At 42.8% G+C, this 27,937-nt stretch overlaps 2 protein-coding genes across 2 annotated transcripts; both read right to left on the bottom strand.

Annotated features, from left to right (window-relative positions):
• Nucleotides 1-5,245: 5,245 nt before the first annotated feature.
• Nucleotides 5,246-7,370, bottom strand: LOC147465890 (F-box/kelch-repeat protein At5g60570-like). The gene has a single exon (XM_086522551.1). The coding sequence runs from the start codon at nucleotides 6,973-6,975 to the stop codon at nucleotides 5,374-5,376; it is 1,602 nt and encodes a 533-aa protein (XP_086378677.1). The 5' UTR covers nucleotides 6,976-7,370; the 3' UTR covers nucleotides 5,246-5,373.
• Nucleotides 7,371-17,630: 10,260 nt separating this feature from the next.
• LOC147465889 (uncharacterized) lies at nucleotides 17,631-18,398 on the bottom strand. The gene is made up of 2 exons (XM_086501696.1): nucleotides 18,156-18,398; nucleotides 17,631-17,969 (listed from the first exon to the last, which is right to left on the bottom strand). The coding sequence occupies exons 1-2, from the start codon at nucleotides 18,396-18,398 to the stop codon at nucleotides 17,631-17,633; spliced, it is 582 nt and encodes a 193-aa protein (XP_086357822.1).
• Nucleotides 18,399-27,937: the final 9,539 nt, after the last annotated feature.

The following is a 27,937-nucleotide window of genomic DNA, read 5'->3' as shown; positions in this document are numbered from 1 at the left end:
ACCAGACATTGCACATGCAGTGGGAGTGGTTAGTAGGTACATGGCAAACCCTGGCAAGAAGCATTGGGAAGCCGTGAAGAAAATCCTCAGATATTTGAAAGGTACAGCTAGCAAGTGTTTACGCTTCGGAAACAGTGATGCATCTATTGTAGGTTACACGGATGCGGATTATGCGGGTTGCGTGGATCGTAGAACATCCACGTCTGGCTATGTGTTCATGTTTGTTGGAGCAGCTATCTCTTGGAGATCGTGTCTCCAAGATTGCACGTCTTCATCTACCACTGAGGCAGAATATGTTGTTGCGTCTGACGCCAGCAAGGAAGCCATATGGTTGGCTCGTCTAGTGGGAGATTTGGGAATTCACGAGGTTCCAGTACTACATTGTGATAGTCAGAATGCCATTGCTTTGGCAAAGAATCCGGTGTTTCACTCAAAGTCGAAACACATAGAGGTCAGATACCATGTCATACGAGATTCATTGGCTGGCAAGCGTATCGAGCTTGTCAAGGTTCACACTGACGACAACCCCGCAAATGCTCTCACAAAGAGCCTAGCCTCGGAGCGATTTACACATTGTATAGAACTTATGGGTGTAGGATGAAGCCTCGGCAATGCTTCATCAACTTTGTATAGACTAACTATACTAATGCCACTATTGGCCACCATGACCTTCAAATGGGAGGTTGTTGGGGTGTAGGCCAGGTGGCCGTGGGAAACCACCCTTATATACTTGATTTCACCTAATCAATATAGGGAGAAAAAGAGAGAGAGTTGACTCTTCTCTTTCTTCTCCACTAACCCAACACAGGTTGTCTGTGCATCATCCCCTTCCCCATTCTCTTCTTTCCCTCTCTTGCACACACTCCGTACACGCACACAACACCCTCTAGCATGAATTTTCACTCATGTTAGCAGAGCCCCCCATTGTATATTAACTAATTCATTGCCTACTTTGTTGGTTCAGTAATACCTACCTCTCTCTCTCTCTCTCTCTCTCTCTCTCTCTCTCTCTCTCTCTCTCTCTCTCTCTCTCTCTCTCTCTCTCTCTCTCTCTCTCTCTCTCGTGTATTCTTCCCATTACTCTACGCTTTTGCATTGTAGACTTTGACATGGTATCAAAGCTGTGTGGAAGGTCGATTTCCTTGCGTTTTGAGATGCAAAAGTTGCAACGCCCAGGTCCATGAGCCAGCCAACGTGTGTGGAGGTTCTCTTGTAGGTTGTGCTTTAAAACGCAATTCAACTTCTTTTGAGATGGTAGCCTCAAATCAACATCATTTTTAAATTCTACCAAATTGGAGGTGTTCTTGGCAACATTTGAAAATGCTTGGGGTCTTGGCGGCCTCGACACTCTCATAGTCCTCAAGCAGTTGCACATACATTGGCTTCAGGATTTGAAAGCCAAAGGAAACTAGAAATGCATAGCAAAGGACAAGGCAAAGGCCCATCGATCCAAGAACGTCTCTACTTAGTTTGGAGTGGTAAGAGCTTGATCTCAAGTTCATGACATCTCCAAAGAAAAAGGGGGTGGTGTATGTCCAAGCTTCTTTGAATTCAGTAAAGTGTATAGATCAACAAGTCTTAGTTGGTGTAGTCTTGGTATAATGTTAATCTCAAAAAAATTAAAGAATTAGTTGGGCAATCTTTTTTGGAGCTAGCCTTATCATGATTTAGATGCCAGCTCCATTTTTTTTTTGGGGGGGCGGGGGGGTCCTTTTATTTTAATACACCTGTAGGATGCCACTTGTAGATTCTCCTCCTGATAGAACCAAGCACAGTTTCATAGCACTCTAACTTCGATTTTCCTTGAACCTATAAGCAAGCACAATTAAATCTCTGTTATCACCACTCCCCATACTTATTTCTTCTTTGTTCTCAAGGTCACAAAGTCTTGATAACAAAAAAATCTTTGTAATCTCTTCACCTGCAACCTTAATAACACTATCAAGATTAACTATGATGCCTTCAAGGGTATTTTGGAGTTTATGGACCACTACATCCTCAAGTACACCATAGCAATCTCATCTCATGGATGGATGGAAGTGGGTGCCTAATAAAACGATGCGGAAGCGTAGAGAAATGGGGAGAATAAGAGAGAGAGAGAGAGAGAGAGAGAGAGAGAGAGAGAGAGATGTACCATTGAACCAACAAACTAGGCAATGAATTAGTTAAGATACAATGGGGGCTTGGTGTTGCTTCTATACTAGCCTAGGGGCGCTTAAGTACTCTGATCAGTAGATTGCCCTACCCAAGACTTTGACAAATAAGTAGAATAAATACCTAAAGCCAAAATAAATATTGGGATCACATTGAGCTATTCACTTGAGAAGCTATAACTTTAACACCCTCTTTGCAATTCATAGTGGACATATGCAGGAAGACCAAGTTGATGTAGAAGCTGCCATGGACACCCTAGTAGTTGTACACTCCACTCGATACACCTCGCTTATGCTTCCACCAACTTTCTACCTAAGAAGAATGCCATCTTGAGCATCGGTTGCCTCACGGAAAATTGAAATGTAGACCATACTACACCCAAGAGTCCCCATTCTTGAATTGTGAACACATAACGTTCAAAAATTCCTAGACAATGAACTTCTAGAACACATTATGTCCATAATCTGGAACAACAATAGATTGGTGCACACATCCATTGTGTTTGTATATGTCGCATTGGTTCCTTGCCAGATGATGTGCCTTGAGCTCTGACCCACAGGTTCAAACACAAATAACTTGAACTCCAATACATGGGTTCAAATCTTTTGTAGAGAGCTCCTTTTGCCCCTCTTTGCCGCTCACAAGCCTCTCTCTCGTAGAAGCATGTTGTGGCAACGACCACCTGATTAGAAAGTTGGCATCATGGCCACTGTGGCCGCTGCCACGTGTGCCATGCCAATCTGTAGAGTTCAATCTTTGTCATCTCTATCTCTGTCAAGATTTCCTTTGACTTTGTCCTCTTGTGCGCTCTTCCTTTTGCCTTTGGCTTAACATTTCCAAGACAAACAAAACATCTTCATCTCCCTTTAGGACTCCAATTGTGCCGAGACAGCTAGTTGATCTTAGTTCACCGCTTATCATAGCCAATCATAACATGGTAAGCCACTCTCGACAATGAGCATTATGTATGACTACAAATAGTAAAAGATTCTACTTTGTAAAGCTTTGGTGGGGTCATATTTGAGGGGTTGCTACAAGCTTAATAGAAATATGTCTACACATAATCTAAAGCTCTTTAAAACTTTCTACATAGAAGCATAGCCCAAGCTAATCAAAACATGCACTTAATGACCATTGATGGTACTCAACTTAGTTGGAAAGGCCCTTCAAGTTTGTCTTAATCATATCTTACATATTGAAGAGGCATATTGCACAACAATAGCTAAACAATCACTACTCCTTGGGGCCTTTTAAATGAAGAGCCCACTTTCAAATGGTGGTTCAAATTACCTTGTGTCCCATCCCACCGGGTAGGTGAAAACTTTTAATAGCCACATGTCAAGGCTAGTGCCATTTCTACATATTATGGCAAACATCTTGTTCAATCTTCTCTTTGGGCCTCATGTGGGAAATTGAGCTTGTCCTTGCAATGAATACACAATAATATGATCCAAAGCCAACAAAACAAAAAGGATGGGAGAGTGAAGAAAGAAAAAGGCATGAAAAGCTTGATGTAAGCTTGCAAATGGTGATACATAGAAGCAAAATGGAGATATGAGGTGCAAGAAGGCAAAAAGGATGGAAGGAGGTATGAAAGCTTAGCTGCTTTATATAGTGGAGACTTGAAGAGGTGGAGGAAGGAGAGGTTGAGGGCTTGCGAGGAAAAGAGTTGATTCCATGGGGAGCTTAGTGATCTTGGCAAAGACGTTAGCAAGGAAGATGTAGTGGAGGAAGCTGTAGATGGAAAAGGCCATGGAGAGGCAAATAAGAATAAATTGAGAGCTTGGAGATGCACCTCGGATATAAAAATACTCCTTTTTCACTTGTGTTTATTCTTTAAACCTTCTAATGCCGAGCTTCCTGGTGGCATGCCTCCTTTAGGAGCTCACTTGCCATCATAACCTTTCAAAGAGCAGATCCATGGAGGTCCTGACTCGTTGGCAAAATTTCAATACAATCTCTAGCTCTCTTGCCTTTTCTTGTTGCAAACAATATCTTCTCTTTAAATCCACCCCCCTTCTCTCCCCCAAATCTCTCTTTTGCTCAATTTTGGAAGAATTTGCACGGTGAAATTTTGTGTGTTTTGATAGAAACACTAAAATTAGTAGAATCTAATTGTGGAAAAATTACCTAGAAGAGTATAGACAAAGCTGATAGGGAAAGACTGCACACAATTATATTCACACACACGTATGCCATATTAAGGTTCCAAAGATTCCATACACGTGACAAGAGAGAGAGAGAGAGAGAGAGAGAGAGAGAGAGAGAGAGAGAGAGAGAGAGACTCTATTGACGACCTTTAGAGGAAGCTTGACCTTTAGGACAAATGATGAGATACATCTTGGCATATAGAAACAAGAAGAAAGTACAATGCTTCTGAACCAATCCTCTCCCAACTCCGAAGAGATTGCTGAAGTAGGGATTCATTCAATACATGAAATGGAAAGTAGCTAAGCTACCTAGGGGGTGCTAATCCAGCTAATCCATATATATATATATATATATATATATAGAGGGAGGGGGGCTACCAGCATGATGCAAGGGAGAAAGCAGCACAGAGGTTTCAGAGCTCACAGTACGAGCTCCACCGTCCTGAATGTGGTGAAGAGAAAAGGGGGATACGGTGTGTGTGGGGGTGGGGGGTGGGGTGGTTTTACAGGCGATGAGGAAGCAGCAAAGAAGACGACAAGACTGTGGTGGACCCCCCTTGCTTTCTGACCCAACAGGGGCTCGAACGTGCTGCATGTCCCCTCCCCCCCCCCCCCCCCCCCCCCCCCCCCCCCACAAGAGTAAAGCTACTTCACCCTCATCAAACGTGAGACAAGAACCGAAGATGAGACAATGAAAGCAGTAGGGAAGTGCAGACAGGCAGGCTGCAATCCTACAAACACAAAAATTGAAGTCCAAACAATACCCACATAGATACTGAGGATCAGCATCTGAATATGAGCTTAAGATCTACCCTTACCGTCCTGCAGTTGTTGATGACCAATCATGGAGAAAACTAGACAACGTCGCGCAGGCGCAACCCAAGGTAAAGTGAAGTAGCACCCTGACAAATAACGTACCAAGATGATATGATGCCATGGAGTAAATAATCTGATGGATTGCTCATTGCTTGGAACATTCATTTTACAGGATAAAAATATCCTACCTAGATTATCTGCTGCCAAAGAAATTACCATAGACTTGCCAACAAAGGGGCATGCAACCAAGAGTTTAATAAAGTACAGAGCATGAATTGCAATGCTGGCTTTGTATGAGTGAAATAATTCCCATTTTGTCCTTTAAAAGAAGAAAATTGACCATTTTCCACTCTGGGGGTGGAGCACCTAATTGCCATTCAGGGGCGATAGCATCAAGACGAGGCTTCCATGAAAACACAGCCACCCCCGAACTGGGTGTTCGATAAGAGGGAGTTTCATAACTACCAATCACAAAGAGTTCGTCACCAAGAGCTTTGAATGCAAGGCCCCACCCATTGCAAACATCAGTCCTCACAGGGACAGGACCTAGTACCTTCCAGCTATTGCTACTTTTAACATAGCCTTTGAGCAGATTAGAAGAGCTCTCAATAGCATACAACTCATTGTTTGCAACGGCGACAAGAGGAGGGGAAGGCTCAAAGGAGGGAGCTGTTTCTGGAGGTACATACATGTTGGGGATAGTCTTCCAAGTTTTGCTGGCAGGATCATATACTTCACCACTTGTAAGAATGTTGTGATCTTTATCCTTTCCCCCGATGACATAGAACTTGCCATCCATAAAAACACCAGAGCACTTCTGCCTTGGGGTCTCCATGCAGGGTAATGACTCCCATTTTCCTGATTTAGCATCATATCTCTCCGCGGTATTCAGAATAGAACTAGTCGACCCAATAGTTACATCACCACCAACCTTGAAACCACCTGCAACAAATGCAAACTCTCCACAACTAGCAGAAGCAAAGAGGCATCTAGAATTTACCATAGGAGGCCCTCTCTCCCAGTTATTCGTGATGAGGTCGTATTTGTAGCATGCAAAGTCAAAGACCTCACGACCAAGCCAAAGAAGGTGGGTGCCCGCAGAGAGAGACTCACGATCTGAGAGACTGAAGAGTGGATCCACGTTTGCAGGAGGCAAACTTCTCCAGACGTTCTGCTTCGGGTCGAAGGCAGTCCACCCATTATCACCACTGGTATATATGCAAACCCACTGCTCCACAACCTTGTAAGTACGGCGAAGCTCGAAAAGTAACGAGCTTCTGACAAGCCTGCGGTATCTTTGAGCAACCAAAGCTAGTGTGTGGTGATCTGAAAGGGAGACATGTGCGAGGCAGCGCAGAGCAACTTCTTCATCAAGACCAGGTAAATATGAGGTATAATCATCACAATCTCCATTCGCCCTGCGCGCTTTCTTGTCCTCTGCTTGTACTTTCGAAGTCTCCCAATCTGGAACCTCCTTCACACCTGCATGTGAATCAACTCCTAACTCCGTTTGCAGACAGAGATGCCCCTCTGGGCATAAAGAAGCTTTGTTGAAAAGGCCTTTTCCACATTCATTTCCAAAATCTTTCCGAATAATCCTGGCACCACCATAGCCAGGCCCTCCCATGGCATCTTTACACTTGTGCAGCCTCTTTCTCTTGCCAGGCACAGAGTTCTGTCCTGAATTCACAGGTGAAAGAGAAGAAGACAATACCTCTGGGAGCTGAGATATAACCTCTGCTCTGCAAATCTGGGGTAGCACCCATGATGCCGAACCAATGGGGTTCTCCTCCAAAACAAGGGGAGCCAAAGGGCTGTGTAGCACCGGAAGCAGACACCCTTGACCGTCACGCATTGTCGCAGTTGACCTTTCCAGGGAGAAGCCACACCTTGCAGAACAATTCCAGAACGATGAAGCTGTGCATAAAGGAGCGGAGAAGACTCAATTATTCAACCATAGCCATAGCCAAAGCTACAGCCATGGCCACAGCGAAGGCTACAAAGCGAAGGAAACCAAAGCAACGGTTTTATCGCCGGACGCCATGGCCAATTCGAATTGGGCGAAAATGGCAGGAGCAAACACAGAAAGATTTAAGCTCGTGGATCAATATGGTCGGAGCCCAATGGTGAATCAAAGCTCAGGAGCGGCAGGTAAGCGTAGGGAGTGGGGCAATGGACATGGCGAATTGAGCACTTCAGAGGATGGCAAAGCAGCCTCAAGAACCCTAGAAGAAAGAATGACGAGGGAGGAGGAGCAGCCCACGAAGCAGGCGGAATAGAAAAGATATAACCTGGCTCCTCGAAGCTTGAAGGCCGTTTGTGCAGCCGTGACGAGCCTGCCAAGAGCTTTGGGAGAGAAAGGGGAGGTGGAAAAAGCCCTATCAAAAGGAGGAGTTTAATAAGAGGGGTGTTAGCAACGAAATCCACCCATTAATAATGTTTATGTGTAGGTCTGTGTGTGTGTCCAAATGCCCAGGAGCCAAAAAGCAAATTCCCACTCCCACAAAAGGCACTACTTTGCACCACTTCACATGTCGCTGGACCATGGGGTGTTGAGCAGTTCTTGGGACCTCAAAAAGCACACCCCAAAAGAATTCAAAGAAAGAAAGCTCAACTCTAAAGGAACATGGCCACTTCCCTATTGCCAAGTTCCAAAAGGATACTACTCCATGGCTCGATTCGCATGGTCATAGCAACTTGTTTGCTAGGGCGCTTTTCAACACCCTCGGTTAAAGTCATATGCGCCACATGTTCACAAAACAAACTTGTTTTACACTATTACTGGAATCCTTTCTCCGACTATGGCGGATTTATTCACACAATCTCCTACAATTAGTGTTGGCTTATACGACCAACCTTGTTAATCCTTTCACCAATGGCATTTTTTTTTGTGCAAATTGCACAACTCTCGTGCGAAGTGACAAAGTACGTTCGTGAATGCCAATGAATCACTTGACTTCATTTGAATCGATGGCCCTCGTCACCAAAGTTAAATGCTCAAACAACCAAACTAGGTCCTTTGGACACACCAATGACACTAACACATTCAAGCCAATGACACTTTAACAACTAGACTCCCCACTAAGAATAGCCCTATATAGCTGCATTTGACTAAATCCCCCAGTCTTTAAATTTTTTTTAGTTAGTGCTATGTTGTTCATGATTGGTGATTAGTCCTTTTATAAGAATGTCAAAAGTTCTTCAAACTCCTTATAAATTAAATTTTTTGATTGAAATGGTGAGAAGCTTGGCACTTTCTTTTCTTGAGAGGGCAGCCTTCAATCTCATCCGTGACCTATGGAGCCGCCACCAAATTTTAGTTGCCCTTTTACTATGGTCGCCATAGGCACTACGGATAGCATCATGAGGCAAAGGCAAGTGCCTTGTAGTCCAGTTTGTCCCTCCTCTTCCCTCCCCTTTAAGTGTTATGGGGTCCCAACCATGGGATCAATGGTTCCAAGTGAAAGATCAATATGGACAATCAATATGCTAAAACTAAACTCGGGGTCTTGAGTTTAGGTTTTACCGGCCAAGTGGGGCCTAATCTCAGGATGCACGCGGACTTCCCCACAGCAGGGATTTGAACCCTCACCACTAACTTGAGAGTTTGGGGTCTTAACCACACGTCCGCGTGTGTTTTTTTGAAATAGATGTGTTTCTTTATAAACTTAAACTTTAAACAATAGATTTCGACATAAAAACTAAACTGAAAATTTCGAGTTTAATTTTTTTGGACCCCACCATAAAAAATAAACTCGAAATTTTGAGTTCAATTTTTATCCATCAACGACCGAGATCTACGAGTGCCTTTGATTTTGTACAAGAGCCATTGATCCCATGGTTGAGATCCTCTGCCACTTAAAACTGAAGCTCCCCTTCCATCCCTTCATTGGTTATAGAACAGATTTGTGAAGAAATCCAAGATCTACACTGCCTTCCATAACTATTATCTATAATCCCCAAATTTTGACTTTGACAATTAAGGTCCAATGAGATTGTAACTAAGACGTTTAGCTTTCATTTTACAGCACATGAGAATTTTTACACTACAAATCAAGATATGTGAGCACAAGTTACAACATCTCCCATCCTTTTTCTATAGATAGAGAGCAATTAAATATATGTTCATAAGGTGTGTGCATGAGAGGAACAATGATTCTCGTTAACATACACAATATCTCTTGTCTAAAGGGGCTAGCTTGGTTGGTTGAGCATTCGATCGTCGTGACTCGCATCATGGTTACGAATGCAGCCCAATGATTAGGATGGTGCGCACGGGCGTGCTTTGTATCATGCGAGTAATGCTCCTACTGCTACAAAAAAATATACACTATATCTCCAACGTAATGTGGAAGAGTTGTTACTTCAAGAGTTTGCACACGTGAGAGCCATAGCTCACAATGTCTATTACAATCTCACAAGTTGGGTGGGAGAGCCCTAGGCAAAACAATCACATTGTCAACTTGAGATTACTAGTTGATTAACATATCCTACAAACTGACGCATGGAAGAGATTAGAGAGAAAGAGATGAAGTGTGTGAAGGTTTAGAGAATCTATTGTGGGTGTGCATAATGAAAGAAAGAGGGGCATACTTTGCACAAAGAGAATGCTTAAAAATCTCGTTTAGGTTCTCTGTGTAGGATAGGTAAGTAAGGAGGCCTTCATAGCTTCCTATACACAAGAAGTTTTGGACAAATTCTCACAATAATTCCCACACTGTGACTTACCTCAACATCATGAGCTTTTGTGAGGGAGGCATTGCATACCTAGCTAGGTACGATTGGGGGCAGGGGACCGCCGCCCCCCCCACCACCGGCCCCGTGGGGGGGGGGGCAATCCCCTGCCCCCAATCGTACCTAGCTAGGTATGCGGTGCCTCTCGAGCATAAGCTCATGATGTTATTCATTGTATGAAAAACACTGGAAAAGACTCTGTTTTCTTACATGAGAAAATTTCTAAATCTTCTTGTGATATACATGTGAGGAGATCTAACTTAGAATAGGAGAAGAATAACATTTTCATCGTTGGTCGAACCACAAAATGTTAACATCTCTGCAAAACTTACCTTCCCCAATATGATCACACCTGCTTTAATAGATGACATGCACATTACAAACTTGTGGACTTTGTATGGAGTCGCTCTTGGTGGTGGATTTCACTTCCTTTACCCCAAGAAGGAAACCCATTTCAGCATTATATCATTAGAGTGGATTTTTTTACTGCACCCTTATCCTTCAAATTTACAAGATTTCATGAGTTTACTAGCATTTTAGTGTTTTTTTTTAAAGGATAGCCCACATTTTCACTCGTTAAAGAATGTGGAAAATACCCCAAATTGGCTAAATTGCCTCCCAAAAACCAACTTCGGAATCATTAACCGGTGTTTCAAGTGCGACGAACAAGGGCATGCGTACCGCGCTTGTCCCCAAAAGAACAACCGTCAAGATCCTCCTAGAGCTTCCTTGGTTGAAATCCAAGAGGAGGAGACTCACCAAACTCATCACAAAGGATCTCCTCTATGCCATGCTTGGGGAAAGGTAAGAGAACATGATGCTTTTATTCTCTTTGACCTTGGTTCTACTCACAATTTTATATCTATAGAGTTGGCCACCAAGCTAGGCATACAAGCTTACGAGATGGGAGATGTCCTACCCGCAGACAGTGCCTTCAAGGGGCAAGAAGCTTCAGTCACTCCCTTAATCGGGAAATTGAGGCTTCATGTCCAAGGCTATGTGGACAAAGAGGACTTCTTTATCTCTCCTCTCAAGCATGAGGATGTAATCCTAGGGGCACCATGGTTTGACCGCCTGGCTGCCAATGTTAAATTTCCTGAAAGAAGAATATCCTTTAAGTTCAGGGAAAAAGACATGTATATAGATGCTAAGGAAATGGGTAACACTATCCCCATTGTAAATACACCAGCTTTCAACAAGTCAATAAAGACCTCTATTTCCGTGACATGATTTTTGTTAAAGATTCTCAAAATGAACCTAATGCTTTAGCAAAAGAAAATAAAAGCAACCAAAAGGAATTAGAGTTATCCAATTTTCTCAAGGGGTTTCAAGATGTTTTTATTGACGACATCCCTTGTGAGCTACCTCCTAAACGAGGTAATGATGACCATGCAATTGAACTTCTTCCAGGAAGTTCACCGCCTAACAAACCTCCTTATAGAGTTTCTCAAGCTCAACAAGAGGAGATTATGCGGCAAGTGCATGAGTTAGTTGAGAAGGGCATGGTTAGGCCTAGCTCATCTCCATTTTGCTCACCGGTGCTATTAGTGCAAAAGAAAGACGGCACATATCGTATGTGTGTCCACTATAGAGCACTAAATAGGATCACTATCAAGAATAGGTTTCCCGTTCCACGGGTAGAAGACCTATTTGATAAGCTACAAGGATCGACCTACTTCAGTAGGATTGACCTAAAAAGTGGCTATCATCAAATAAGGATAGTTGATCAAGACATTGTAAAGACCGCATTTCGCACCACATTTGGTCTTTATGAATATATTGTCATGCCTTTTGGCTTGACCAATGCACCAGCCACATTCAACCGCTTGATGGAGAAGCTGTTCAGGCGTCATCGAACCTTCACTGGAGTGTTCTTTGATGATATTATCATCTATTCTAATTCATTAGACGAACACAAGCAACACCTCCAGGTAATATTTCAAGTTTTAAGAGAGAATAAACTTTATGTTAATCAAAAGAAAAGTGACTTTTTTTTGCAAGAGATTCAGTATTTAGGTCACATTATCTCTCAAGATGGCATCCAAATGGATCCATCAAAGTTAGAGGTAATAAAAGGATGGCCTAAACCAAGGAATCTTCATGAACTAAGAAGCTTTATACGTATGTGTGCATACTATAGACGCTTCATAGAAAAGTTCTCACAAATTGCGGGACCATTACATGACCTAACAAAGAAAAGCGTTAGGTATACATGGTCTACTAAGGAGAACTATGCTTTCAAAAAGCTTAAAGAAAAGCTTATCTCTCAACCTGTGCTTACACTACCGGATCTCTCAAAACCATTTGAGGTCCAATGTGATGCTTGTGGTGATTGTCTTGGAGCTGTTTTGCTTCAAGAAGGGCATGCCATAGGCTATGCGAGTCGAAGGCTCGACCCTGTTGAGCAAGCTCTAGGCATATATGAAAAGGAACTCCTTGCAGTTCTACATGCCTTAGACTCATGGAAGCACTATTTATTGGGGACTCCTTTCATTCTGCGAACGGATCATCAAAGTCTTAAGTACTTCATGACGCAGACCAAGCTCTCCCACAAACAAATGAGGTGGGCAAATTTCCTTTCGCAATTTCATTTTCATATTGCTCACATTGCTGGCAAGCATAATCAAGTAGTCGATGCACTCTCAAGATGACCGAGAGTGAATGCGGTTTCCATAGCAACTCACAATGATCTATCTACAATGATAGATGAGTACGCTATTGATCCCGATTTTAGAGATGTGATTTCAGCCCTTGCATTAGGGAAGAAACAAGAACCATTTACTTTACAAGATGGTTATCTTCTCTATGGCAATAGACTATGCGTTACTAACTCACTACGTGAGAAAGTAATGTATGAATCTCATGCTCCACCTTATGCGGGGCATAGAGGGATTCAGTCTACCCTAAAGGGAATTGAAACATATTTCTATTGGCCTACCATGAAAGTGAACATACAAGAGTATGTTTCTAAATGTGTGGTATGCCAAAAGACAAAATTTGATAGAGGGAAGCAACTTGGATTGCTTCAACCTTTTCCAATCCCTAATTCACCATGGGAGAGCATATCCATGGATTTTATCTTTGGATTGCCTAAGTCTATCCATGGGAATACGGGAATATGGACGATAGTAGACAGGTTCAGTAAACAAGCTCATTTTATACCTGTCAAAAAGACTATCAAAGCCCATCAAATGGCAACCCTCTTCATTTCACAAATTTTCAAGTACCATGGCTTGCCAATGTCCATAGTGTCGGATAGAGATCCTAGAATGACCAGTAATTTCTGGAAAGGTCTCTTTGAGAATTTAGGGACTTCTCTTCGGCCTATCATCCACAAACGGATGGCCAAAGTGAAAAGCCTATGTAATGGAAGTAGATCAAAGATCCCAATGGGAGATGTACTTACCCTTAGTGGAGTATGCTTACAATAACACTGTACATACTTCCACGGGAAAAGCACCTTTCAAGGTAATTGAGGGAAGATCAAAAAGTCCCTTGCTACTTAAGGTACATGGGAAGATCTTCGCTGCAGATGAGTATAGCCGAGACCTACAAGAATATTTTCAAAAGATTAAGGATGCTATCTCTATCTCACAGCAAAGGCAAAAGGCTACTGCTGACAAGCGCAGAAGAGCCCAATCCTTTAAAGAAAATGATTGGGTCTTATTAAAGTTTCCCAAGGCTCGATTAAGGCACACGACGGGCAAGAATCCTACGGGCCACCAAAAGTACTATGCTAAACTAGCAAAAAGGTACTATTGTCCCTTCCAGATTCTTAGGCCAATCAACGAGATGGCCTATCAACTCAAGTTGCCCAATCATTGGCTCATACACAATGCTTTCCATGTGAGCCTATTAAAGCCTTACAAAGGAGAGCCACCTCAAGAACCAACTATTGAAGACCCACCAGAGATCGAGGACCAAGAGGAGGTGCTGCAGCCTGAGTCCATTCTCCGACATGAAGACAAGGTATTAAGAGGCGGTAAGACTATCCGACGATATCTTATTAAGTTTAAGAATTATCCTTTTGAAGATGCTAGATGGATGCAAGGCATACAATTAAAGGATAACCTAAACCTTGTCAGTGCTTACAATGCTTCCCAAGAGTAAGAAAATGTAAAAAATGAACAAAGTTTTTTGTCTTATAAGACTCTCTCTTTTCTTTATTGTGCACAAAAATGAAGTAGTATGCATGCTTAGATCAAGTTTGCGGAGACGACGTCTCCCAAACACCAAGTAGAGTTTTTCACTCTACTATGGAAGACTGATAGGACTAATGTGCAGAGATGCTTGCGGCAGCCTCAGGATCTCAAGCGCCAAATGGACTAGTCATCCATTGTGGAATGATGTCGTAGGGTAACATAGGGATCCTCTACCCGCTAAGAAAAGGACTCATGAATATGCTTTATCTTCTCTACACCATAGTCGAGGACGACTATGATTTCAAGAGAGAGGTAATGTCATAATAATCAATATCTAATTCTCCTAAATGATTTCCTCATGTTAAACTGATCATTTAATATGGGGAAGTGCCAGGGGAGAAAAAGCTAGAATATTGGTTAAGCTAGCAGACCGGCCACAGTAGGGATCCAAAGGGGGGGCCATCTGCAAAAGAGCCATGTGCAACAATGGGCTAAAAAGACGACTATGATTTCAAGAGAGAGGTAATGTCATAATAATCAATATCTAATTCTCCTAAATGATTTTCTCATGTTAAACTGATCATTTAATATGGGGAAGTGCCAAGGGAGAAAAAGCTAGAATATTGGTTAAGCTAGCAGACTGGCCACAGTAGGGATCCAAAGGAGGGAAAATAGGGATCCAAAGGGGGGGCCATCTGCAAAAGAGCCATGTGCAACAATGGGCTAAAAAGACCCTAAGGTTCAGCCCATTAAGACTTCCAAAATGCTAAGGTTCCAAAATTCAAAGGTTGTGTCCAAAGGTCAACCTTAAGGGAATTGGATGCTTTGTGTGTGTACCAAAAGAGTCTTCGCAATCCCTACTTGGGAGGGGGCGAGCCTTGTATGTAGGGGATGAGAGAGAAAGCCACACACACACACACACAAGCATGTAGGGGATGAGACCGGGGATAATTGACGTTGTGTTTGCCAAGTGTTTTGCTTAGTGCATGAAGCTTTCATCTTCATTACACTAGCTAGTCTTGAAGGAACACAAAGAATTGTATTGTACAATGTCTCTCTTGAGGGGAGAAACCATAATACAAAGCCTTTTGGAGGGGGGACCGGCTCCATGCGAATCCGATCCTCAACTGTTGTCAATAGCTTAATTTTTCTCTCTTTTGAAAGTATTGTTCATGCTATCTAACTAGGTGTTATGCTTTTTGTTGCTCTCTCCACCCAAGCACTCTTGTAATTCTCATTAGGAATCTATTCTAATGAAATGCCCACTATGTTCATGTTAATTTCCGCTACACACAAGTTTTTAGGCCATTAAATGTTACAGCTAGCTTATTGTGTGTGTGTGTGTGTGTGTGTGTGTGTGTGTGTGTGTGTGTGTGTGTGTGTGTGTGTGAGAGAGAGAGAGAGAGAGAGAGAGAGAGAGAGAGAGAGTCTAGAGAGGAACTCAAGAGTCAAGACATCATAATCAAGGGAAAGAGATAGGAGGAGAAGGACTGGAGTGTAGAAGAAGAGAGTTTTCAACGATGTCATGAACTCAACAAGAGAGGAGATTCAAGAAGCGCATGCTTTTGCTCACCATTTTGCCAAAGAGCTCCAGGCGTGCACACTCCATAGCAGAGAGAGAGAGAGAGAGAGAGAGAGAGAGAGAGAGAGAGAGAGAGAGAGAGAGAGAGAGAGAGAGAGAGAGAGAGATGATGAAATGAAATGTTATATTAAGTAAACCGATTTAAAAGGCCAAAATGACCTATGAGACCAAAGTGTTACAATGTTGGTGGATCTAATAGTGTCAGGGCCATTGTTGAGATAGATAGATAGATAGATTCCATTATCGTCCTCGAAGGTCAGATATGACCTATGGGACCAAGAGAACGTGTACAATAGAGGCTCCTCTATCTAAGAGGGTACAATGTCTGCAGTAATACATATAGATATGTGGGGAGAGGGGCTAAGGGGGTGTGATACAACAAAATTGCAACAAATGTTGCCTATGGGGGTAGGAGGTGGCTAAGGGGGAGGAGAGGGATTTCGGGTGGGTTTCTGTGTCCGAAACTCCTCGATGATGGCTCTGCCACCACGATAGACAGCGTACTTACCTGCGGCTCGTGCATCTCGTACCTTCTGCAGCTCTTGCTTCTTTATCTTGAGTTGGGCTAGGGTTAGAGCCTCGCTAATCCATATGGTTGTTCCCTTGAGAAGGTGTGTTTGCTTTAAGAGTGTCATGCAGTCCTCTTTGTTCTTGAAAACAAGGCTCCCTTGGTTGGTGCAGGGATCGCGATCGACGAATTTGATGGTGGGAATGTCAAACTTGACTGGTTCAATAGCCTTGTTGAGCTTGGTTAGGGTAGTAGGGAAGTCATCACTCTCCTCCCACCAAGAGGAGGGCAATCCACCGATGCGTACAGTCGACGCAAGGCCTTCCCGACAACGGCATTCTTGTAGGCATTCCTCCACTTTGAAGGGGATGGTGGCAGCATTTGCTTGGATTTGGGTGGCTAATGAAGCCACATTCTGGGTGAATGTGCGCTCAGCTTCTTTGGCATTTGCTAGAATGCTGTCAGTGTCCACTAGCTTCTGTGATTCGAGCAGTTGGAGGCGCTCTTCGAGGGCAGCAAGAAGAAGTTTGAGTTCGTCGTTCTCATTCTTCAACTCCTTGACTTGGGCTTGGAGGCGGTCGAGCGGGTCTACCTTGGGGGTAGCCATGAAAGAGCGGGTTTTTCTCGGTGTTGAGGATGTGCCATCGTTGTTCTTGCAATCTCTGGTTTTGACCATCATTCCTGGGTGGGAATTGTTCCTGGGTGGGAACTGCTGTCAGCTGAGACACTGAGAACGTGGGAATTCCTGTCAGCTGAGGCACTGAGAACTCAGTATGTAGGTTGTTGAATCTGCTGCTCTGAGTAGAGTCGCAGGGTCGACGAGTCACAGGGTCGGAGTCGTGGCAGGCTTTAGGTCGCAGGAATGCACTGAGAAAACTCAGTCTGTCTAGTCGGCTGCTGTGAGTAGTCGAGTCGGCTGCTGTAAGTAGTGTCGCGGCAGGCTTTAGGGGCGGGGCTATGGCTCAAGGCCTCCCATAGGGCAACCCCTTGCCCACGGGAGACAGAGAAGGCCGCGGCGAGCTGCTATGTTAGAGAGAGAGAGAGAGAGAGAGAGAGAGAGAGAGAGAGAGAGAGAGAGAGAGAGAGAGAGAGAGAGAGAGAGAGAGAGAGAGAGAGAGAGAGAGAGAGAGAGAGAGAGAGAGAGAGAGAGAGAGAGAGATGAAATAAAATGTTATATTAAATGGCTTCAAAAGGCCAAAATGACCTACGAGACCAAATTATTTTGGTGGATTCAATAGAGTGTATGGGCCATTCTTGAGAGAGAGAGAGAGAGAGAGAGAGAGAGAGAGAGAGAGAGAGAGAGAGAGAGAGAGAGAGAGAGAGAGAGAGAGAGAGAGAGAGAAAGATATATTAACGTCCTGTTGAGGCCAAAGCTGACCTATAGGACATATCACAATACATCTTTGGTTACATTGTCTTCCATCATAGCAAAATGAAAATAAAATAAAACCACCTCAGTAGCTCAGAGCTCCATGGTCATGAGCTTACCATTACAACATGTATTACCCATGCTTTCTAGATATAAAGAAAAGAAAGATGTGCAATCAAGTTTCTTTAGTCTCCTGTTCTTGAGGTGATGATTTGTTGACAAAGTCTCTAATGATGGATTTTCCTCCTCTATAGACTGCCCACTTCCCCTTTTTCATTGCTTCTCTTACTTTTTCTAGTTCTGCTGATCTGTTCTTTAGTTGGGTAGGTGTCAACTCATCTGATATCCAAACGGATGTACCTTTTAATGACCTTGTCTGCTTCATGACTGCTATCTTTTCTTTCATATCATAGTAGAAAACCTTTGCCTGTTTCCCTTTGACTTCCACATGCATTGGCTCTCCCAAATCGATGAAGGGGACCACCCGAGACAATCGTTTAGTCAGTGTATCTGTCTCTACAGTATATTATGATTCATCTTGTTCATCTTCATGCCTTTGCGTGTCCCACCCATCGGGAAGACCTCCAATTCGAATATGTCTTTCTATGCTCTGCACTCTCTCTTTTTCTTTAATAACAGACAAAACTTCATCAGAAAAGCTTTGTGGAGTTACCTTAGCTGTAGATTGGTCTTCTTCAACCTTTGGTGGGAATTCTTCCATTGTTGTTTGCTTTGTTGTCAATTCTTGTACTTTTGTTTGAAGGTCTGCTATGTGTTCCTCTTTCTTCTGTAGCTCTTGTTTGACAAGACTGAGTTCATTCTGAAGTTTCTTCATTTCTTGTAGCAGGTAAGATTCCCATCCTGTTGGTTTTATGATTGGTGGAGGGATGCGATCTCGTTGTGTCAGGATGTCAGCAAAAGTCTTCTTCTGCTTCCCTGTCATGGTGCGGGTGTGTATGTAGAGGGGGGTGTTAGAGAGCTACCCGCCAAAGGGGGGATCCCCCCCTCAACCCCCTTGGGGGGCCACTCCCTTACCTCAAGGCGCTAAACGGTTTGCGGCTGCCCTGTGTCGCGCACGAGAGAGAGAGAGAGAGAGAGAGAGAGAGAGAGAGAGAGAGAGAGAGAGAGAGAGAGAGAGAGAGAGAGAGAGAGAGAGAGAGAGAGAGAGAGAGAGAGAGAGTCTAGAGAGGAACTCAAGAGTCAAGACGTCATAATCAAGGGAAAGTGAGAGGAGGAGAAGGACTGAAGTGCAAAAGAAGAGAGTTTTCAACGATGTCATGAACTCAACAAGAGAGGAGATTCAAGAAGCACATGTTTTTGCTCGCCGTTTTGCCAAAGAGCTCCAAACGTCCACACTTTATAGCACACATACACAGAGAGAGAGAGAGAGAGAGAGAGAGAGAGAGAGAGAGAGAGAGAGAGAGAGAGAGAGAGAGAGAGAGAGAGAGAGAGAGAGAGATGATGAAATGAAATGTTATATTAATTAAACGGATTTAAAATGCCAAAATGACCTATGAGACCAAACTGTTGAGAGAGAGAGAGAGAGAGAGAGAGAGAGAGAGAGAGAGAGAGAGAGAGAGAGAGAGAGAGAGAGAGAGAGAGAGAGAGAGAGATAATTCTATTATCGTCCTCGGAGGTCAAATATGACCTATGGGACCAAATGAACATGTCACATGGTGTGAGTGGAGGTCATAAGTGACTCTATATGCTCAAAAATGGCTGAAATTAGCGTCGCAATAGAGAGTCCACATCGTGGTTGGGAGAGGAAGGTATGTAGGGAGATCTCATGGCTGAATATATAGGGAAAAGAGGACCTGATGTGGTCAAAAACTGAGCACTCAAGTAGTGTGTGGTACTCACTCTCTCGCACTTGACGAGGGCATAAGGTGCAAAGTCGATGAGACTCCTTGCTAGTGCCCCAACGTCCTGTCTCGCAACGTAGAGAATGGAAGCTAAGACGAATGGAGGCAATGGTGCGGATCGCACTCAACGGGATGGGCTCAAGGATGTAGGGATGAGTTCGATTACCTCGTTCGGAGAAGAAGAGAGATTTGTAGTTTGGGCAACGTGTGTGGTGAAATGGCTGAAGCGAGAACCTCCGGATTTCTCCCAAGCCATGATACATTGGCGTTGTAAGAAGGCCTCATTAACTTGGGAGTCAATTGACGCATCCTTGACCAAGTGACATGCATCCCATCTTCCAAACCATTTCTTGATGTTAAGCATCCACCCTGAACTTAGTATTTTGCTCTTGCATGTCTTTTGGACCTTTTGACTTGCTTCATATGCGATTCTAGGAAGTCGATGCAAAGGGCTACATTGTGTCTTAAGCATGTACTCCACAACCCTTTGCATGCTCAAGACCTCAATGGGAAGCAATCCGGACTCAAGAAGTAAGAGCATGTAGGGTGTTTGTGTCTTGACTTGGAGAAAGTTGGTGAGAAAACGCTTTTGGACATTCTCAAACTCTTTCCAAGTAGACTTCCCGATGCTTCCACCCCACACCTCCACTCCATAAAGAAGCACCGGTGTCACCAATGTGTCAAAGAGGTACTTTTTGAGAGCCCAACACTCGATCTCTCCAGCATTGCACATGTTCTCAAATGCATAATAAGCCCTCTTTTCGGCTTCCAAGCGACGCATTGCAAAATTCTTCCATTTATGATTGGATGGAACCTCAAGACCAAGGTACTTGAAGTGATCTACCACTTCAAGTTGCTCATTGTTGTATACAATGCATGGATTTTTGTCATTGAGGGTCTTTACAAGCATAAGCTTGTTTTGGATCCATTCACGATCAGCCCGCTATGTAGGCAAAAGTGTTCCAAGACACTCATAAGCTTTTGTGCATCTTCTAAGGTATGTGCCAAGAGCACTACATCATCGGCATAAAGCAAAAGCATGATCACCGCATTTCTGATCTTAACCTCTTCTATGCATTCTTGCTGCATAAAATCAAGAACCATGCATTCCAATTCATCAATGAGTAGCCCAAAGAGGGTTGGCGAAAGTGGGCATCCTTGTTTGACACCAATGGTGCTTGCAAAAAATTCTGAAATTCCATCTCCCATACGTAATTCGACATATGAGTTTTTGGTAGATGCAAAAGACTGATGCATAAATTCTCTCGGCACTTGAAGGCTTTGCATACGTCTCCAAAGATTTCCTCACGGTACCATGTCAAAAGCTTTCTTGAAATCCACAAAGCAACAATACAACTTTTTTCCTTTCAATCGAAACGCTTCCATAAGAACTCGAAGAGTGACAAGGTGATCAATAGTGCTATGATGCTTTCGAAAACCTGCGTGGCCAAGCACATGTTTACCATTCTTTTCAGCCCATTCACTATAATGGCCAAGCACATGTTTACCATTATAGTGCGATAGTTGTTCACATTGTTTACATCTCCTCCTTTGTGCAAAGGTTTGATCCAATTTGCACTCCAATCATGAGGCATGCCATGCTGAAGTGCAAGGTTAAACATATCACATATCCAATGTCGTGTTTTCTTGCTTGTCCATTTAATCATTTCAGCCTTGACACCTTGAAGGTCCCCTGCCTTGCGAGTAGCAAGTTTCTCAAGCGCGCGGCATACATCTTCAATGGTAAAGAAGGGAGACATAAACAGAATGGAGCTACAACACTCCATCTTATCAACATTGGGTTGCTCATAGAGGTTCTTGCAATGCATATACTTATACTCAAGAGTCAAATCACCAAAGCTCTCAATGCGCTTGCCTTTTAGATTTTGCCAAAACTTGCCACATGCATGTGCTTTGTGTTGTGCTAAAAGAAGTTGTTTTTTGACTTCCCACCTTCTCCTCTTCTTTTGAACAAGTGCTTTGTGTGTGTGTGAACATTCCAAGTAAACTTCCTTGTCGTTGCTTGCATCCAATCTTAGCAAGTGTTTTCGGGCTTGACTACATTCCATGTCAAACCATTTCTTCTTGGTGCTACCCTTCTTAGACCTTTTGCAAGACATGTGTTTCACCGAAAAGCATTCCTTCGCACAAGAGCAAATTACTTCTTTGAAAACTTTCCACTTGAATTCTAATGTTGGGCTCTCTTGATGCTCTATCATGCTTAACATTTGGTCCACCATATCAGTATATATAAGTGCTCGTTTGAATTCTAGATGTAGGTACAAATGATTCACATCATGATTGGAGGCTACATGCTCGGGCCGTTTACCACACTTGAGGTCAATACATAACATCCTATGATCCGATTCTGGATTCCATTCACCAAGTGTAAAGCTTTGTATGCATTCTAGAGTAGCTTCCGAGAACAACATATAGTCAATCACGCTATCACCATTGTGCTTTCTACATGTAAAGTCATTGGTGGCTTGCCATAGAGATACACCATTTTCAATAAGCATTCCGGTACTATTGCACATATGTAGAAGTGACTTTCCATAGTGATCCAGTTCTTTTGCATCATTAGAACTTCAATTATACATGTATGAGTCATCCATTCTTCTTGAGACATGCGGTATGTCGACTTGTTGTGTGTCGTGTTGTAACGTATTTGTGTGAGCATTCATGTCTCCAAAGACAATGACTTTACCTTGATCCTTGTAATGAGCAATGTCTTCCTTTAGTTCAACAAAGGGCTGATCTCTTTCCATATCCAAGCAAGCATAAAATCTGGAGTCGTAGTGAGGAATGTAGCAACCAGCCACAAACATGACTTGACCATTTGGTGGGTTGATTTTCAGCCATAAGTAGCGTTTATAATTATCTTCTTTGACAATGGAAACATCTTTCAAACCCTTTTTGGTCATACATGCTACGCCTCCTTGGCCTCTTCGTTGCTTTTCATTTGTGGCCCACATCAAAGAATGCACATCGTATTTGTTAAATCCAAGAATTTGTTGCAGATCATGCTCCCATGTTTCGACAAGAAGTATCACATCAGAGTCATTGGTAAGCTCATCAATGCCAAATCCCGCATTCCATTGATACCCGTTACAATTCCAAAAGCTTAGTCGCAAGCGTGAGTTGGTCTCATAGATCATGTGTTCCTATTTGTTGGGTGGATTTTCATCCTCCTCAAGTGGATTTTCTTCTTGAGATGACACCTTAACCTTCTTGCTTCTTTCCTCACATATTTTGCAACGTACATTTTGTTGCATAAGAGTGCGATCCTCATATACATTGCAACCCGTTCCTTTGAGGTAGATCCAACTATTCTCAAGGATGATCTTTCTCTTTACCTCATCAGCCATGGTACATACAATAGGTCTTTCTCCCAAGCAAGGGATTCCTTGTTTTTTAACTCGATGTGCACCATAAGCCATGATTCCTGACATGCCAAAGTGTGTAGAAAAAAACTCTCCAATAGCAACTGCCCCCACAAGAGATTGGGGTGTTTCCATGCTTTCCTCCTTGATTCCATGAATGATGATGTTCTTTCTCTACATTCTTTGCTTGGACAATGGCTTGCGTGATAGGAGATGTAGAAACCACATTATCCTTACATATATCAGGCCATGATTTGGATGCATTTCTCATCTCACATACATCATGTCGTATTGTATCTATCGTTTCCTCTGTCGATACATGATCACTCTCAACTTTGCTCAAGCACTCTTTCAATACATTCATGTCAACAAGAGAGCGTTTACATTTTTGAACTTCATTCTCAAGATGCATCAAGCGTGTTGTTTGCATTTCAAGAACCTTCTTGATTTGCTCATTCTCCACAACAAGAACTCTTAAAGTGCCATTATCCATTGCAAGTGCGCGCAACTCTTCACCTTGCTTGTTGACGGTTTCCTGTAATGAGATCAAGTAAGCCATGATCATTGCTTCCGTTGTTGTAGGCGATGTGGTTGGATTAGCATCAAAATTCCTTGGAGATTTTACATCATTCTCCATGGAGAATGTGGATTTTCCACCCTTGCGAGTTTTGTTTGACATTGCCTTCAAGTTGGCAACAAAAACGAAAAGTTTTGACAGTTTTTTTAGTTCTGAGATGCTGTTATAGCAAAGCCTTCCATTACACAGAAAAATTATGTCTTTACATCAATGCGTAGAGGGCTTTGTGCTCTTTGATTGAAGATATAGATCACCTAAATCGGAGTTCAAATGAGCGAGTTATGAGAGAGAGAGAGAGAGAGAGAGAGAGAGAGAGAGAGAGAGAGAGAGAGAGAGAGAGAGAGAGAGAGATGATGATGAAATGAAATGTTATATTAATTAAACGGATTTAAAAGGCCAAAATGACCTATGAGACCAAATTGTTACAATGTTGGTGGATCTAATAGTGTCAGGGCCATTAAAGAGAGAGAGAGAGAGAGAGAGAGAGAGAGAGAGAGAGAGAGAGAGAGAGAGAGAGAGATGAAATGAAATGAAATGTTATGTTAAATGGATTCAAAAGGCCAAAATGACCTACGAGACCAAACTGATACAAATTATGTTGGTGGATCTAATAGAGTGTATGTGCCATTATTGAGAGAGATAATAGATAGATTGATTGATAGATAGATAGATAGAGAGAGAGAGAGAGAGAGAGAGAGAGAGAGAGAGAGAGAGAGTTCTTGCACCAGGATCTAATAGAGTGTATGCGCCATTATTGTGTGTGTGTGTGTGTGTGTGAGAGAGAGAGAGAGAGAGAGAGAGAGAGAGAGAGAGAGAGAGAGAGAATTCTTGTACCAGGATCTTGAGGTCTTGAAAACTTGATATGAAGCTAAGTTTTATTAAAGAAACTAAACATTTCAAGGCTAATAGATTCCGACTACAAAAATGGGATGTTGTCTGTGCCACACAGTCTATTTGATGAAATTTGGTGGATTTGCTCGATATTCAACTATAAACATGAGCTACAACCTAGGACAATACACCCCCATGTATCCTGTTCCACATGCAATCTTTGCATACAACCAGACTTTGTCTCTCACACACACACACACACACACACACACACACACACACACACACACACACACACACACACACACACACACACACACACACACACACAGAGAGAGAGAGAGAGAGAGAGAGAGAGAGAGAGAGAGTTGCAACCAATGTGTGCAAAATCTTGGCTAGATTTGAGTCTATAGTGAAGAAAATCGATGAAACATAACAAGCTTTAGAGTAAATACCACCATACTTCAAGTTATGAACCAAAAATTGGAAGAATTTCAACTGTGCCCTTATTTCCTTTGGCTAGGGAAATGTTTTTGCATGCTTTGGTTGCGGCTGCATGAGCTTTTGTGGCACCTCATTTTATAGAGATATATATCTTGGCTAGATTTTGAGTCTACAGTAAAGAAAAATCGATGAAATATTACAAGTTTTAGAGTAAATACCACCACACTTCAAGTTATGACCCAAAAATTGGAAGAATTTCAATTGTGCCCTTATTTCCTTTGGCTATGGAAATGTTTTTGGCATGCTTTGGTTGCGGCTGCATCAGTTTTTGTGGCACCTCATTTTTTTTTGTGTGTGTTTATATATATATGTGTGTGTGTGTGTGTGTGTGTATATACATTTTTTTGTGTGTGTATATATCTATATATCTATCTATATATATATATATAGAGAGAGAGAGAGAGAGAAGAAGAAGAAGAAGAAGAAGAACTCTCCCTTATGGAACTGCTTAGTGAAGACTCCCCATCGGCCCTGTAAATGTCGTTTAATTTGGGGGGGGGGGGGGCTTCATCACTCAACACAATTGGCCACAAGTTGGAGTCATAAAACAGGATATTGTGGCTAGGAGACTCGAGAGGATAGTAGGTCTAAGTCATGGCTAAAAATGTGAGGGAAGCAAGTTTGGATGTGACCAAAAGCTGCGCACTCTTGCAGTAAGCATAGTGTGCACAATCAATTTGACTCTTCTCCATTGTAGACACACACACACACACACACACACACACACACACACACACACACACACACACACACACACAGAGAGAGAGAGAGAGAGAGAGAGAGAGAGAGAGAGAGAGAGAGAGAGAGAGAGAGAGAGAGAGAGAGAGAGAGAGAGAGAGAGAGAGAGAGAGAGAGAGAGAGAGAGATTTTGACATCGGAACAACAATCTCAACATTATTTTGACATCTTGGTTGGATTTGCATTCCATAGCCAAGAGTGTTGGTGTAGGCTCTCAACCTCTCTACTTGCTTGGAGAAGGAGAGGGAGCTCTTGCACTTTGCATTTCACACAATGAAAGTGTGTTTGAGTGTGGGTGGGAGAGTATACCCCCTAAGCAGGCCCCCTACTTGCTTTGGTCAACTCCCCCTTGTAACTCATGCTTGAAGCTCATTGGACCCCTTCAGGCCTAGCCAATCACAAGCAAGAGTCATACCAAGCAACAAGGGTAGCCTTGGGACAAGTGTTCCCTTTCCCCTTTGAGAGAGAGGGCTCGATAAATGTAAAAACAATTAATTAAATCGTATAAATTATCATTGGACCCTTGGGTGGCCAACCAATAGGCTTCAGGCACACATGAAGTCAACCTATCTAGGGGCTTGACATGTGTCCTACTTGCCCCTTGGGCAAGGGGTGCTCTTTGGGAGAGAGAGTGGTCAAGCAACCACCCCCCTTTCTTGCATGACTCGCCCCCTCCAGGGATTCACTTTGACTTTTGTGCCACCTCAAGCCCCTCAATCATGACAAGCATCTCAATCATCAAGCACCTCAAGCATCTCAAGCATCTCGGTCATCAGGCATGTCAAGCACCTTAAGCTTGGGCCTGGTTCCCACCTTAAGCACAACCCTAGCTTACCTAAGGTCAAAGAACTTTTACACTAACTATTGGAGGTCTTCAATGAAGCTAACCCTAAGGTATTTATGCTCCATTGGTTAGCCTTTCTTTTTGATAGACCATCTCTCATTTGGCCCCCTTTACCATTGGCCCCGTGTTGAGATAGATCTATAAGCACATGTCTATACCTTAACCCTTGGCCCTGTTTATTCTCCCACATTAAATGATCAGTTTAATATGACAAAATCATTTGGATTGGTTAGATATTAGATTTTATGACATTTTGTAGTCAACATTGGCTTTGATTTGGCATGTAATCTCGGGCTTAGGATTGAATCGAGCAAGGCCAATTCATTTTTTTGGTTGCAATTGACATCGCGATTTCGACCAAAGATTCGCATAGGAAATTTATACGAGGTATTAATTTTTCTCTAGCCACGCAGTGCATGGATTCTGACATAGACATGCATCATCAACTTGAATTTGAACATCCTGCACCCCCTGTTCCTATTGTTGCCCAGTCGCTAGCTACCCTCATGGTGCCTGCACGATAGCAAGCATGGATGATAGCATTGAGTTTCTTGATTTACAAGAATTAGGATATTACAATCACATATGTCTATTAGTGAAACAAATTTTGTACACTTGAATGAGAATATCACTAAACTGTCTAATTTAGTAGTGCAATATATGCATCAATTGTCAGGCACTGTGCCTGCAAACTCTACCCCTAGCATGCTAGAGCAAGGCTCCATTCCAGGTTCATTGCTCATTCTCACTCAGAAAGAGGTGGATGAGTTCTTGAAAAACAAGAAACCACCGGTCTTTCGTGGGGATGATAGAAAACGCAACAAGGATGCAATGAATATGTTCCTAAGTAAATGAAATGGTATTCATAATCTGCGTAGAGTCCACATGTAGTCAAGGTACTGCAAACTAGTTTAGCACTAGAAGACAAAGCCTATAAATGGTGGATATTTCTCAACAAGAAGGGCATCGTGCCGCACTCATGGACTACCTCGAGGATGTGTTTAGATTGGATTTCTTGCCCACTGATGAGAAGGACACCAATTGAGCTACATGGGATAAGTGCTCTATGCGGTAGCATAAGATATTGCTTGAGTATATCTCACATTATAAAGATGTTATCCTCAAGCTCAGGGATCTAGATGCTTCCATTAGATGCGTGGTTTCATCCATGGACTAACACAAGCTTGAGAAGCACATCAAGACCCAGGATGCCAAAATGTACGAAGAAGCTATAGTATAGGCTCATGTCCATAATGATCTAGATGAAAAATGTTGAATATCAAGGACACTTCAAATACATGTACATGTCATAGTCATAATAAGAGGAAATTTGTGGTAGCCTCATTTGATGCGTCCACGAAGCCCAAGGGGCCTCGAGGCCATTTGTGAAGTGATTATTTTGAAAAAGAAAAGAAGGAGAAATCATGTTTTATTTTCTTGGAGAGTAGACATGGCAAAAAGGATTGTCTGAAGGGAAAATATATTGCCCAAGGTAAGGATAAAGATGTGCATATGGTGAAATTGCTTGGAGAGTAGACATGGCAAAAAGGATTGTCTGAAGGGAAAATCTATTGCCCAAGGTAAGGATAAAGATGTGCATATGGTGAAATTGCTTCCATTAGAATCTTCTTCTCATTATTTCAAGGTGGACGCAACACATACGTGAGTGCTGTTAAATGATCTCTATGTGGCAACCAACTTTTGGAACACACAACCTTTTGAGAATGCATGGCTCTATCCAAG

Source organism: Adiantum capillus-veneris, chromosome 1, assembly GCF_014529385.1.
Source record: "Adiantum capillus-veneris isolate H3 chromosome 1, ASM1452938v2, whole genome shotgun sequence".
NCBI lineage: Eukaryota > Viridiplantae > Streptophyta > Polypodiopsida > Polypodiales > Pteridaceae > Adiantum > Adiantum capillus-veneris.
The sequence above is the reverse complement of the archived record's forward strand: the minus strand, read 5'-3'. Positions and strand labels throughout refer to the sequence as shown.

Excerpts from the sequence above, each read along its gene's own strand:
- LOC147465890 (XM_086522551.1), bottom strand. The coding sequence starts at position 6,975 with ATGCGTGACGGTCAAGGGTGTCTGCTTCCGGTGCTACACAGCCCTTTG.
- LOC147465889 (XM_086501696.1), bottom strand. The coding sequence starts at position 18,398 with ATGACAGGGAAGCAGAAGAAGACTTTTGCTGACATCCTGACACAACGA. Across the intron at positions 17,970-18,155 it reads TGGAAGAATTCCCACCAAAG|ACAGATACACTGACTAAACG; the intron begins GTTGAAGAAGAC and ends TATACTGTAGAG.